This window comes from Strigops habroptila, chromosome 2 (genome assembly GCF_004027225.2).
Source record: "Strigops habroptila isolate Jane chromosome 2, bStrHab1.2.pri, whole genome shotgun sequence".
NCBI classification, from domain to species: Eukaryota; Metazoa; Chordata; class Aves; order Psittaciformes; family Psittacidae; genus Strigops; species Strigops habroptila.
In genome coordinates this window covers 10893172-10905955 of record NC_044278.2, presented here as the reverse complement: position 1 = coordinate 10905955, position 12784 = coordinate 10893172, and the positions used below count along the sequence as shown (strand labels likewise).

The window sequence follows — 12784 nt, the reverse complement described above, 5'->3', positions numbered from 1 at the left end:
GAAGTGTCTGGAGCACAAGCCTAATGACGAATGGCTGAGGTACCTGCGAGGGTTTAGTCTGGAGAAGAGAAGGCTCAGGGAGGACCTTGTTGCTCTCTACAACTGCCTGACAGGAGGTTGTAGTGAGGTGGGGTCAGTCTCTTCTCCCAAGTAACAAGCGATAGAACAAGAGGAAACAGCCTCAAGCTGTGCCAGGGGAGGTTTAGGTTGGCTATTAGGAGCAATTTCTTCAGTGGGAGGGTGGTCAGACATTGGAACAGGCTGCCCATGGAATGGTGGAATCACCATCCCTGGAAGTGTTCACACACCGTGTAGATGAGGTTCTTAGTGACATGGGTTAGTGGTGGCCTTGGCAGTGCTGGGGAACAGTTGGACTTGATGAGCTTAAAGGTCTTTTCCAACTGAGTTGATTCTATGATTCTTCTGCCTACAGTGTGACAATGAGCTTTCTAAAATGAGCTAGACTCAGCCACTTCTGAAGTCTGTGATAAGTATTAGTAAGAATATGATTCAAGACATCAGACACTGCTCAGAGAGAGTAAATACTTAATGGTTTAGATTGAACAAGAAGAACAAATGTTAGTTCTGATCAGATAAGGACACCCAGAAAATTTAAGATAGAAGGTAGTTAGTCTCTTTAACAGAGGCCAGCCTAACCACCATAACAGAAATCAGATTCATTTTTGGTGTTGGAAACTCTTGTTTGCTAAAGCTGAACATTTTTCAAGCCTAGCTAGCTAAAGTTTCACTGGCTGTTGACTGAATTGGTTCTGTAGAAGCACCAGTTACAGTCCTGTTCTCCCATCATTTCCGAGTCTGATACTTTCTCTTTAAGGACTCAAAGACTCAACCTCTGCACTATTACATTCTGAAAGATACATCATGCTTTCTGTGGTTGCTCAGCCTGCAGAAGAGAAGGCTCTGGGGAGATCTTAGTGAGGCCTTTTGATACCTTAAGGGTGTCTACAAGAGAGCTGCTGAGGGATGTTCTACAAGGGCCTGTAGGGACAGGACAAGGGGGAATGGCTTTAACCTGAAAGAAGAGAGATTGAGATTGGATATAAGGAAGAAGTTCTTCCCTGTGCGGGAGGTGAGGTGCTGGCACAGAGTGCCCAGAGAAGCTGTGGCTGCCCCATCCCTGGGGGTGTTCAAGGCCAGGTTGGACAGGGCTTAGAGCAACCTGGTCTAGCAGAAGGTGACACTGCCCGTGGCAGGGGTTGGAGCTGGGTGAGCTTTAAGGTCCCTTCAAACCCAAACCAGTCTGGGATTCTATGCCTGTAATGTAAGAGCCTCACTGATAATCTGCTGGCTTCAAGGGAAGTCTGTGTGCTAGCTTTAGCAAGACCTGGAACAGCAGTAGTTTAGCTTTTGGACATGTAAGAATGTAAGAAAAGCAACACTGGAACAGATCAAATATACATCTCCAAGAGCAACCATCAGAAAAGAGCATAACTACAAAACAGCATCCCAACCGTGGTTGCAGCACTACCTGCAGAAGTGGCACCTCAGGTATAGAACAGGCCCCAGCAGATTTTTCAGATGAATTCAATGAGTCCTTTCCTGAATTCATAAACATTTCAGCATGCACCGTATCTTGTGCCAAGGAGTTTTGTAGCCTAACTGTGGATTTAATGAAATGCACTACTGTTTTGCTTGTGCTGAATCTACCAGGTGCTAACTTATTTTGATACATGATTTTGATTCATGTTCTTCAATGGATAAACCAGTTGTTCGCTATTTTCTCCATTTCACTTGCAGTTTTATAAACCTTTATTTTTCCCTAACCACGACCTTCTTCAGCTCTTAGGCTGAAGAGTCCTGTCTGTGTATCTAGTCTGTGTTGTAGCTAGCTGAATCATTCAGTTGCTTGAAAGGAATTAAAAACAAAACTCCAGGTTGTTTTTTACTGCATCCTTGGCTTTCCACTTTATGTCAGCCTCAATATGAATGAATTTAAGTCAGAGTAGAGCCAAAATAAAACCCAAGCTGGTAACTTTTTAATAAGGATAAACAGATTTGAACAAAGGATAAATGAATTTAAACATTTCTCCACTAGAATTCTGAGCTAATCTATTTAGATTGGGTTTTTTAATAGAGGAAAAATGAAGCAGGAAGTGTATCTGTCTTCCTCATTTCAATATCCACCAGGGATATGGAGCTATGATTGTCATTTGCGGTTTGACAACCACAGGAAACTCTGCCTGTAGAGAACCATGTTCAAAGGGGGAATTTAATATTATGATTTCATCTTGCACTGATAAAATTCAGGCTTTGTGCATATCAACTTTGTAGTTGTTGCAAGTCAGACATCCGTTAAAGATGTCTTCACAAGAGCAAAAGCTATGACATATCTGCCTTTGTCAGAAATCATACAAATTTGCCAGTTTAGAGTCAGTAACAGAAAGTTAATGAGGCAAGAAACTAAGTTGTGTTCCAGGAAAATGCAGCATGTGATAGACTAGGCTGACATACGCCAAGTAGGAAGGTAAGCCCAGTACCCCTTGGGGTGGTCAAAAGTAGAAGCGAATCTCTCACATATGAATTATTAGACCAGGTGGAAAAAGGTACACATGTAAAGCAGGTTATAGTGAAGGAAAAAAAAAAAAAAAATCCTAGAGAAGACATTAACTCCCTGGTGATGGAACCTACACAAAACTTAACATGCCAACTACCCGTTGGAGATATTGTGCAGCTGGCAGACTAAGTGCTAAGTGCTGATATGAAACCACAGAAATGTGTTTTACTTGCCTTTACTTGCTTTATGGTTGCACAGACTATGTTTATGAATTTATAATTTAACCTTTTGTGACTAAAGTGAGACTTCCAGAGCTAAATTAATGGTCTAACAGGCTTTTTCAGTGTTTTACTCATAACCTGCACAAACTCCTAGCTCTGCTTGTGAAATTTCAAATGTACTTATCCCTAAATGGGTTTCTCAATCATGGTTTCAGCCACTTCGAAACAGCAGCAAGGCGTAAGTTTGCAATGCAACATTGCTAACATCTTCTATGCTGACACAAAGCTGATCAATGCTACACTCAGTCATTAACATGTGTGGAAAGCCACTTAATGAGAAACAAACCTAATGTAACAGAAGCACTAACCAGTGACTGTCGGAACAGGAAACACTTCTTTGGGTCAATACCACAGGCAAGGATGGCAGCAGTGGTGTCCAGTATGTTCTGGCGCAGGACAGCTGGCTCCTTGGGCATGGTGAGAGAGTGCATGTCCATAATGCTGTACAGCACTGAGCTGCACTCTTCCTGCAGATTCACCCAGTTCTGAATGGCTCCAAGGTAGTTACCCAGATGAGGCGTCCCAGTTGGCTGGATACCAGAGAAAATCCGATCCATGACCACATTCTGTTAATAAATGATTGGTAAAATTAACACGTGCATTTTTGGGACAGATTCTTCTACATTTGATAGACATTAATAAAGCCTCACTTACACCTGTCTCTACTGTCAGTGTATTCATGTATAAATTACCTCAGGATTGAATAAAAGCAATTGCAGTAAGTCAGTCCTAATACTCCATCTTACTGCAGAGAGACTGACAACCAGCGTTGATTTTAAGCCGTCAGACTGCATATATATATATACAAACTGACATAGCTGTAAATAAGGTCAGTGAAAACTAGATCTCAGAAACCAAGTGATAGATTCTTTCATCCTTTTTTGATCCTTTTGATCCTCATCTTTCATCCTCCTATGATTCTATGATTTGGAACCGAAGCTGTATGTTTCTCTTTAGTGCATTATCCATTCTGACACAGAAACTCAGGATCACAGCCTAGAGAAACGGAAAAGTTTTTGTGGTAAACATATGCAATATCCCAGCAGATTGCCAGCTTAACTCCCATCAACACTCAAGTCTTATTTTTCTAGCTGCAAAGACCATTTTGAGCAGTTCCTGAAAGAAACCGAGTTCTTGCCCCAAAGGTCAAAGAATAATGAAGAGATTATCAAAGTTCTGAAACTACCCATCTTGGCAGCAGTAGAGTTTCTGAAAGGGCTCTACAAAGAAATACTGCTATAGCTCTAGGTCACGCCTGGTATACTGTGGATGCGTTAGTACTAGTAAAATGTCAACATCTGACGACAGTTCACAGAGAAGCAGCAAAAAAGTCATGAAGAAGCTAAGGTTGGGAACAAAAATTTAAAAGCTTGAAAAATGTATAGCTTGGCTAAGTGACAGTTACCATCTTGGAAAGTTTGTTTTCCTGCATCCCAGCCCTCCATGTGGCTATTTTCTCAGAGCCCCAAGCTGTCAGCATATGATCAATTACCTCCTCAACCTTCCCAAAGAATTCTACTATATTCAGAAGTAACTCAGCAATGTTCCATGTGAAAATGCTCACTACATGCCAAGCTGTAAGTGCACACAAGACTTAGAAATGAGGGTCCCACCAACCTCAGCACGGAGCCCTAGTCACAAAGCTGCTCAATACAAACCCTGAGTCTCTTGTGCAGCAGGAACATCAACTTCATGATGCCTCTGGCTACATGATCATTTTCCTGCTACATTTTATAAGCCACATGGATACCAAAGTAAAGCGACTGATGTAGTCTGTTTTCATTGCTGTGAATCTCTCACATACAACTACAAAACCACACAAAATGGCAGCAAAGGTCAAGGCCAAGTACCATTACCTTTAACTAAAAAAAGACTTCAAACTGATTTAATTTTGACTCAGACTCCAGAAAAATGAATGAGAATTTTCAAGTGGAATAGGACTTTTTGTGTTTTTAAACATGATCTACAGTTCAGCCCTTTCCTTCAAAATGTGCTGGAAAATTCTCATTGCTTTCAAAGTAAGCCTGGTTTTCAGCTAAGCCAATTTTCTTATGCAATGTTGATGTGTTTGTGCTGACAGATAAGAGCAGGTGATGCTGGCTTTTCCTGCTCACATAAATACCTACACGTTTCAGTGCAGGTGGTGACCCCCGCACCCCATCCTAAATATCTTCTTGACTTCTACTGTATTCCTGAGTCATTTTCTAAGAGCTCTTAGAGAACCTCCAGCACAGGAGCTGCAAACCAGTCACTGCAATGACAAGCACACGATTTCCTCCAACAGTCCTTGCTGTGCTCCAGTCCTTGACCACCTGTGCCTTTTTTCTGCATTACACAAACATGGAATTATGCTATTCCATTTCTTTTTTTGCCATTTGATCTCCTGTTTTCCTAGGAACCTACAGCAGAGCATTTGTAACCACTCGCAGAACCCACTCACCTCCCACTAGGCTACTACCTGGTCCAAGGGCTGCAACCAGCTTCTTGTTGGCACTGAGAAGGATTTCAACATCCATAAATCAAATGAAGTTTTGTAGAAACTCGAGGAACTTTGGATTCACTGGGCTTCAGAGCTGTACTTCTGTTACTAAGGGCGTAGATCACTTGCTAGGCAATACAACAGGTACTTTACAAGCATAACATTTGTCTTTTGCTTCTCATGTTCCTGCTCTTCACCAAGAGAAGAAGAACTCAAGAAGAAACCAAGGCTATAAACAGATGATGACTACGATGGTGTTCTGCCCCTACAGGGATCCCAGAACAGCTGGGATCAGCTCAGATCAGCTCATGTGCCAATAACTTGACCCAAAAAGAGCTGGCACCCTGAGCCTGTGGAGTCCACAAACCTTGCCAGTCCCTAAGTCACATAGACTCCATTCCCTCGCAGCCACAGTCCCTGCTTCATATGCTTCCTATGCCATGTTCCTTCTCTGCCTTTTCCCCTGCCCGGATCACTGCCCAGTTTGGAGACTGTATCACTATGAACATACTGGATGTACCAGCAAAATTATGTTCCCTAATTTGAGTATAATGTACTCAAATATATGGTACAGATACAAGTGACATTTAAATAGGCAGTTTGAGAATGTTTTTCACCAAGAAAATACAAGACATCTCAACATAAACTGTACATTCAAATTCTGTACTAACTCCAAAGATTTGAAGGGTAACAATGAGTAGATTAAACAGATTAAAGAAAGGTTTACTCTAATACTACATAAGTTAGCATCTGGTGCCACACTACATGTTGGAAAGAAAACACCCAAGTACAATGTAAAATGGACAATTTCATATAAAGAGAGAACAAAGTTCCCTGTCTATCCAGTAAAGAGAATACCTGTGAAAGCAAGTATGGCATTTTTAATGTGCTTGTATGTTCAACTGGTGAACAACTACTTAGAAAAAGTTTGTTCAGTATATGGGCAATAAATAACAAGTTAAACATGAGCAACAAACAGTAGCAGTATTATACTGAGTCTAAACTCAGCAATTATTTAACCTGAAGTCTGGAATTTGCAGAAAAAAGTAAATCCAATAATGAAAACTGAGCTAGGCTGGACATGGATAAAGCATAGCAAATACGTTACAAAGAACGAACCCTCACTGGCCCCCAGCTGAGGGACCAGTTGACTACAAGTCTTTCATCTTCAACTCCTTTGATTCCATTTAACAACATAAAGCACGAGATGTGACAGCAATTGGGCTAGTATGAAATATTCCATTGTGTTAGCAGAAGTCTATATTAAAAAAAGCCCCGACAAAAACACCCTTAAATGAATCTTGGACTTCTAGCACTAAAAATATACAGAGAACATTGCTCCTTTGGAGAGAGTTTATGTTCCCTGTTTGTTCACTCTGTGAGAAGCAGCGGGTGGCACAGCAGCGTGGCAGGGGAGTTGTGCTGGTACCATGAAATCATGGGGCTGGAATGCACTTCAATGGAGCTCTTAGGTCAGGGGATGGGAGCTGTGTGCTCTCAAGTACTGGAGTTGGAAAAGGATAAAAACAAAAGGAGTGAAGGCTTCCCAGTGGAGCAGAGTGAAAGCCACAAGACATGCAGCTCCAGCCCACAGGCACTCACTCATTCAGACATCTGTAGTAAGCACAGTGTGAGCCTGCTGTTCGTGTGTTTAACTCTGTGTGGTGTGTGCACCTACATCAGTAGTGCTGCATGTTAATCTTCACTCCTGGTAAGAGCATAGTATCTGACAGAGGTTTTGACATCTATTATTTTCCTCTTAATGAGACTTCTGCATGGCAATTCCAGACACCACAGTGCATTTCTCATCAGCATTTTTAAATGAAGTTTGGCCCAAACCCCATTAAGATTTAGGTGTTCTGTTCCCTAAACTCCTTTTTCATGATGAGATAAAATACTGCTCCTTATAATGAAAAACTGTCAATACCCAAATGCTCTCAAATGATGAGGAATAAGCATTATATTCTTGTCCCAGAGTAGGATGGCTAAAGATACCCTGAAGTATGGGCACATCCATTTTCAATGCAAAAGAGTATACTAGAAAAAACCAAAGCTTCCAAAATCCAGTGCTGTTCTCTTGGACCAAAGCAGAACTCTTCTCAGTATGTCATGCTTGTAGTAAGGAGAGCTGCAACTGTTAAGGCCTCAATTCAGCAGTCAGTCACACTCATTCCCTACTCATGAGACAAATGTGTCAGAACTGGAGAACACACCAAAGTTGTTAGAGTTAAGGAAAAGATCCATGCAGATGCATGTCACTTGCCAATTCTTAGTATCCTGACTATACCTTTCATGTTTAGCTTTATGAGTTCTGTGAGGATTGAATACAAGTATTTACCTGTTGAATACATGTATTTGCCTTGCTGTATTTCAACAGAAAACTGCTTCTCAAATCTGTCGTAAGATCAGTCATAATACAGTTCTTCCACTTCACAAAGGAGTTACACAAAATCAAGCGAAAGCATTCACAGGACCTATTTTCAGAGCCTTCCTTCTTTATAACTCTGCAGAAATATTGCCATCCTACACTTACTGATAGCAGGCAAGCCACAACTATAAAGAAACCACCTGCCTACACTTTTATCACTTTGTGTGTTTAAATCCAGAAAAAGCTAGCACCCATTCAAGGAGGTAGGAGAAAGCTGCTAAGTGACAATTCTCAGGATTGCTTTCTCCTTTTAGTTTGGTATTGGAAAACATTTATACAATTACATAAAAGCATACATCAAAATTTGGCTGGTCAGAGCCCAGTTTAGATCTATTATTTAACACAACAGATTGTAAGCTGATGACATTAATCCTGCCCTAGAAGTACAGAGGCACTACATCTCAGCTTCCCAATCTATTCAAGTGATGGAGGAGATGGAATCTTCTGTTTTCAAGAACTAGCTAGATATAAAGATAGAAAAATCAAATCCCAAAGAGTCTTTTGCTAATTGTATTTTGTGAGTAACTGAAGGGAAGGACAGAACTTCAGACTAATCCATTTCTTTGGACTTTGTTCACAAATCTACCCCAGCAAGCAAACTGTTGGGAGACAGGGTTATGCCTCTAGCTATAATGTATCTAATAAACATTTTCATCTTTGCATTAAAACAAAGAGACTTGCTCAGAAGCTCACCTTTGGACTGAAATACAAGCAGGAGATTTCAAACTGCACACTGTTAGAGAACATTATGACAGCGTTACAAGAGCAGCTGCACCAGGACACCCCTCCCCAACACACAGTGGTGGTTACTCTTCACATGCTATAGCATTTAGCCACTCTGCTTTACGTTAACAGCTATTTAGTTGGGGCAGAACAGGTGAAAAGCCAAGTGAGATCCAGCAGCTTCAGAGCTAATTCTAAACACAGGTGGTAGGCACGATGGAGAGAGCAGGAAGTCGATGGGAGAATCACTGCTGACATCCAGGACAAGGAAGATTGATGGCTTCCCTCTCTAGTTTTCCCCACTGTGTAGGCACGCAGGGGGTGGGGGAAAGGGACGGAGAAGCTGCTGTGCTGGCGACATACCACACCACCCAGCCTCCACAGCACCAGCACTGATTAATGACACTGGAACAACTCAGGAAACAGCAAAGGATCATTCACAGACTTTGCTGCTCTCGTCAGACTTTTATCCGTGGCGGTTCATTTCGCCCCAGTTGTTCCAAACTGAAGCGAGTTCAGATTTGCCAGAGGAAAAGCGAATGGCAAAGTGAAAGGGAAGAAAGAGCAGCACTAAGCAAACACAGGGATGAGTAAAGCACACAAATGGGAAAAGTTGACATTTTAAACGTGAAGATCCTCTCAACAGGGATCAAAAAGGGAAGAGAAAACCCAACCAAACCCCAAACCTGCGCCGCAACCTCAGAGACAAAAGAATGTCTTTAGCTGACAAAAGTCCCCGACTACTGCATCTTTGGCATCTGTCTACGAGGCTTTTTATTTCCCTCATTAATACTTTGCAACTTCGAAGCTCTTGTTGCTAAAATGATATGCTCGTCTGTTAACAGTGGCTTAGCAAAACCTGTCTTAAGACAGCTATTAAACAGCAAAGTGAAGGGAAGCCAGAGGAGTCAGATTTTTACTAACTAAAGCATAAATTTTAAAGCCTAATTTGGACAATTTAAGTGTTAATGTTATTAGAGATAGGGGAAAAAAAAAAAAAAGGGAAAAGGGTAACTTAGAAGCAGTCTACATACCACAGACTTTGCTTCAGTTACTGCTTTTTAAGCAATTTCTTGTCCACAAATTTGCTGTAGAAACCTTTAAAACATGTTTACCTTCATCTGGTAATTCAATACATCAAATTCAGATGGTGCAAGTGCTATTTCATCAGGCTTAATTCTTAAAATTAGGGATTAAAGATTTTAAATTAAATTAGAAAGAAACATATTTAGACCAGAGCAAGTTTTCAGATAAATAACTTCTGAGAAAGGATTAACTTGTTGCCCAGAAACTGAGCTAAATTAAGATTTAAACAGCACTGCCTGGTGCCCCTTTCTTGAATGTCAAATGCATTTATATTTAAACCAGTGTAAGATTTTAATATTTATATTTAAAATGAGAAACACATTTAAGGGAGGAACATTTACAGTGCATACTAACCCCACCTTATAAATTTAACTCTGCCCTCTAGGGCTAGCAAAAGAACACTGTATAACTGTATTTGGGTTAGGCTGCCCTCTCATGCTGCCTTGTTAAAGATGACTAAGCAAATGGATCCTTTAATGTGGCATGCTGTGTCCCACAAATGGATTCTCTCATTTGCCTTTATGAGCTCCATGTGCCACTCAGTGTGGCAGTGACAGCTGTACTGACAGACACAAGGATCATCCACAGCAGTTCACACCGCCATGCAAGAGAAGGTACCTCTGGACCTGAGGCAACTGCAGACCCTTCCCTCTCCGCCATGTGAAATGGGTTATACAAACTCTGGCTAAGGGACTCTGAAGCAGCCAGTAGTCTACAGAACATAAGAGCTGGCTCAATTACTCTGCAGAGGTCCCAGGACAAGAAGTGATGATAACATTTGACAGAGCGGGCCAGGTTTGTACAGGGGCAGTGAAGGATTCAAGCACTGGGTCTGTGTGTAGCCCAGCAGCTGTCGCCAGTCTTATTCTACACCACCATGTCTTCCTTAGCAAGCACACGGCCTGAGAGTCTCACTCTTTTTGTGCTGGGCTCCCTACACTTCTCCATATCAACTGAAAGGACAGCATGTGATGGCTCTTGTTCAGAGCTCAGTCATTCCGCAAAGAGGCTCAGTTACAGAGCAGGCCCAATGCACGCTGACACATGCATTACTTCTGCGCATCCTGGGTTTCAAAAACATACATAGAGCTGCAATTAATGGTCTCAGATGGTCCAAGACCAGCAGCAGCCTATCAGCCTTAACCTTGCATTAACTATTCTCAAACCATTTACTGGCATTTCTTAAGCTAAGGCAATAAAGCTGCTCCAATCAAACTACCTAAGCACAGCCACTGAGTGCAGGCCTTAGCAGCCCATTTCACCTAGACTCAGTGAAAGGGCAAAGGATTTAATAACGCAATGTTCTTGCAGCTACCACACATGTAAGGTGTGAAGACAAACTAAATCAGTGCCCCACTGACAGAAGGTTGCAGCAGGAGCTAAGTGTCCTGAACTATTAGCAGGTACACCCTGCCCACCCAGGCAACGTATGAAGGTCACACCAGTTCAGTACGTGCTGCCTCCAAGTCTGTTAGATGATGCATACAATGCTTGAAACTGAGTATTTGATAGTTACAGTACTGTAGGCATTGGAGAAGGTGGCACAAGGGAAAAGGAGAGGGAGCAGCAAGCAAACACTTCAAATCTGAGGGCAAAAATGCCTTCTGGAAACAGTTCTCCCCAGGTCTGACTACCACTGATCCAGCCGCAGTCCCGGCACGGCAGCAGCAGGGCTGGGGAGGGAGCAGAGAGTCTCCTGAGGGATCTCACCTAAGTGGAGTTACTCTGTATCAGTTAGCTCAACTCCAACTCCTGGTTAAAAATAGCGAGCTTTGAAGGAACTAGAGCTCTTAACAGCAAGCAGCTGTATTTCTCAAGAACTAGTGATAACCAGATCACTGTGATGCCCTTGTATAGCACAAGAGATGCTAGAATGGAGAAGCAGTACTAAAGGTTCTATCCTGATTTTCATTAAGTTCCAATATTATCTGTTTCCACAAACATAGAGAAATAGCACCTAGAACATGGTATTATATACTGGAGGTGGAACTGGACAAAAAAAAACAAAAACCAAAAACCCAAACCAAACCAGAACTTATTGATGGTTACAGTGATTGTGGCAAGATATACAAATACAGCTTTGCAGGGTTCTGTACTGGGTCCAGTACCATGTGATATTTTAATATCTTCATTAGTAAACTGGATAATGAAATCAAGAACATTCGTTAAATCTGCAGATAATTCCACAAAGGTGGAAGTATGATAAGGCCTCAAAATGATCTTGACAAAGCAAAGAAATGGTCTGAGAAAACAGGATGCTATTTGCCAGGCAAAAATTACATGGATCTATACAGAAAGGATGACTCAAGCGCACAAACACAGGAAGAAATAGAGCTGTCCAGACAACAACTGCACAACAGGATCTGGGGTTTGTAACATTTTAGAAGGTTGGCATGAATCAAGATGATGTTGCTGCAAACCAACCACACTTACAAACTACACCAAAAATTGCACAGGAATATATGAATAGCATTAAAATCCAGAAGACACAAAACACTTTGCTCGTCTTATTCAGGATGAGGATGGCCTCAAGCTGGAGCACTAGGACAGGTTTTAGGTGCTTCATTTCAAAACAGTGCTAGAAAGAGGCCATAGAAGCACAGCCAAGTCCAGTGAGAGGCCTGAGAGATACAACGCCAGGGGAAAGCCTGAAAGAACTGAGGTTTAGTCCAGCGGACAGCACACTGGGGAAAGACAAGGTTTTAAACATGCCTTAAATATGTAGTCTTCCACATAGGACTTTGGGGACCATGACTAACAGGATAAGAAACAATGAGTTTAAGCTGCAGTAAGAAAGATTCAGATCAGAGGTAAAGAAAAGTTTCCAACAGTAAGAAAAACATTTCAGAAGAGTGCTTAGAGAGGTTCTTTGTTAAATATATATATGTATATATATACACACACACGAGATGTGTTGATAAAGATGTAGAGGCATTTCATTTTTATTTGGGGCCAGGGGAAGCACCAGATCACCTCCACCTGGGTCTCTTCTAGTCCCCGAGCCTATGATCATAGGCTCAAAGGGACATGACCAAAGAGGATGGAAAAGAAGTCAGAATTCTATTTAGATAGGCTACATCGAATGACATGTCAAGATTCAAGCTTTTCTACCTGCATTTAACAGAATTTCATAGTTGAAGCCTTTTCACAGCTGACCACTGACATTCCATGTTGTTGAGAGATGTAAAATACAGGTGAACATTTAATACTGGTAAACTCTACACACCCCACATTTAGAAATGTACACTGCTTCAGCGGGATAAAAACACATG

The 12784-nt window shown here is 41.7% G+C and overlaps 1 protein-coding gene across 2 annotated transcripts in view; it reads right to left on the bottom strand.

The window, feature by feature from the left end:
• Positions 1-12784, bottom strand: part of WARS2 (tryptophanyl tRNA synthetase 2, mitochondrial) — a 46247-nt gene that overhangs the window by 21261 nt on the left and 12202 nt on the right. Inside the window, exons 1-2 of one of the 2 annotated variants that reach the window (XM_030471988.1) lie at positions 5255-5573; positions 3105-3362 (exon numbers count right to left, since the gene is read on the bottom strand). In XM_030471988.1, coding sequence (XP_030327848.1) covers positions 3105-3362; positions 5255-5308 — 312 coding nt within the window. In that variant the 5' untranslated portion in view covers positions 5309-5573. Of the gene's footprint in view, positions 1-3104; positions 3363-5254; positions 5574-12784 lie in introns of those variants that run through there. The other variant, XM_030471987.1, reaches the window with a different exon arrangement.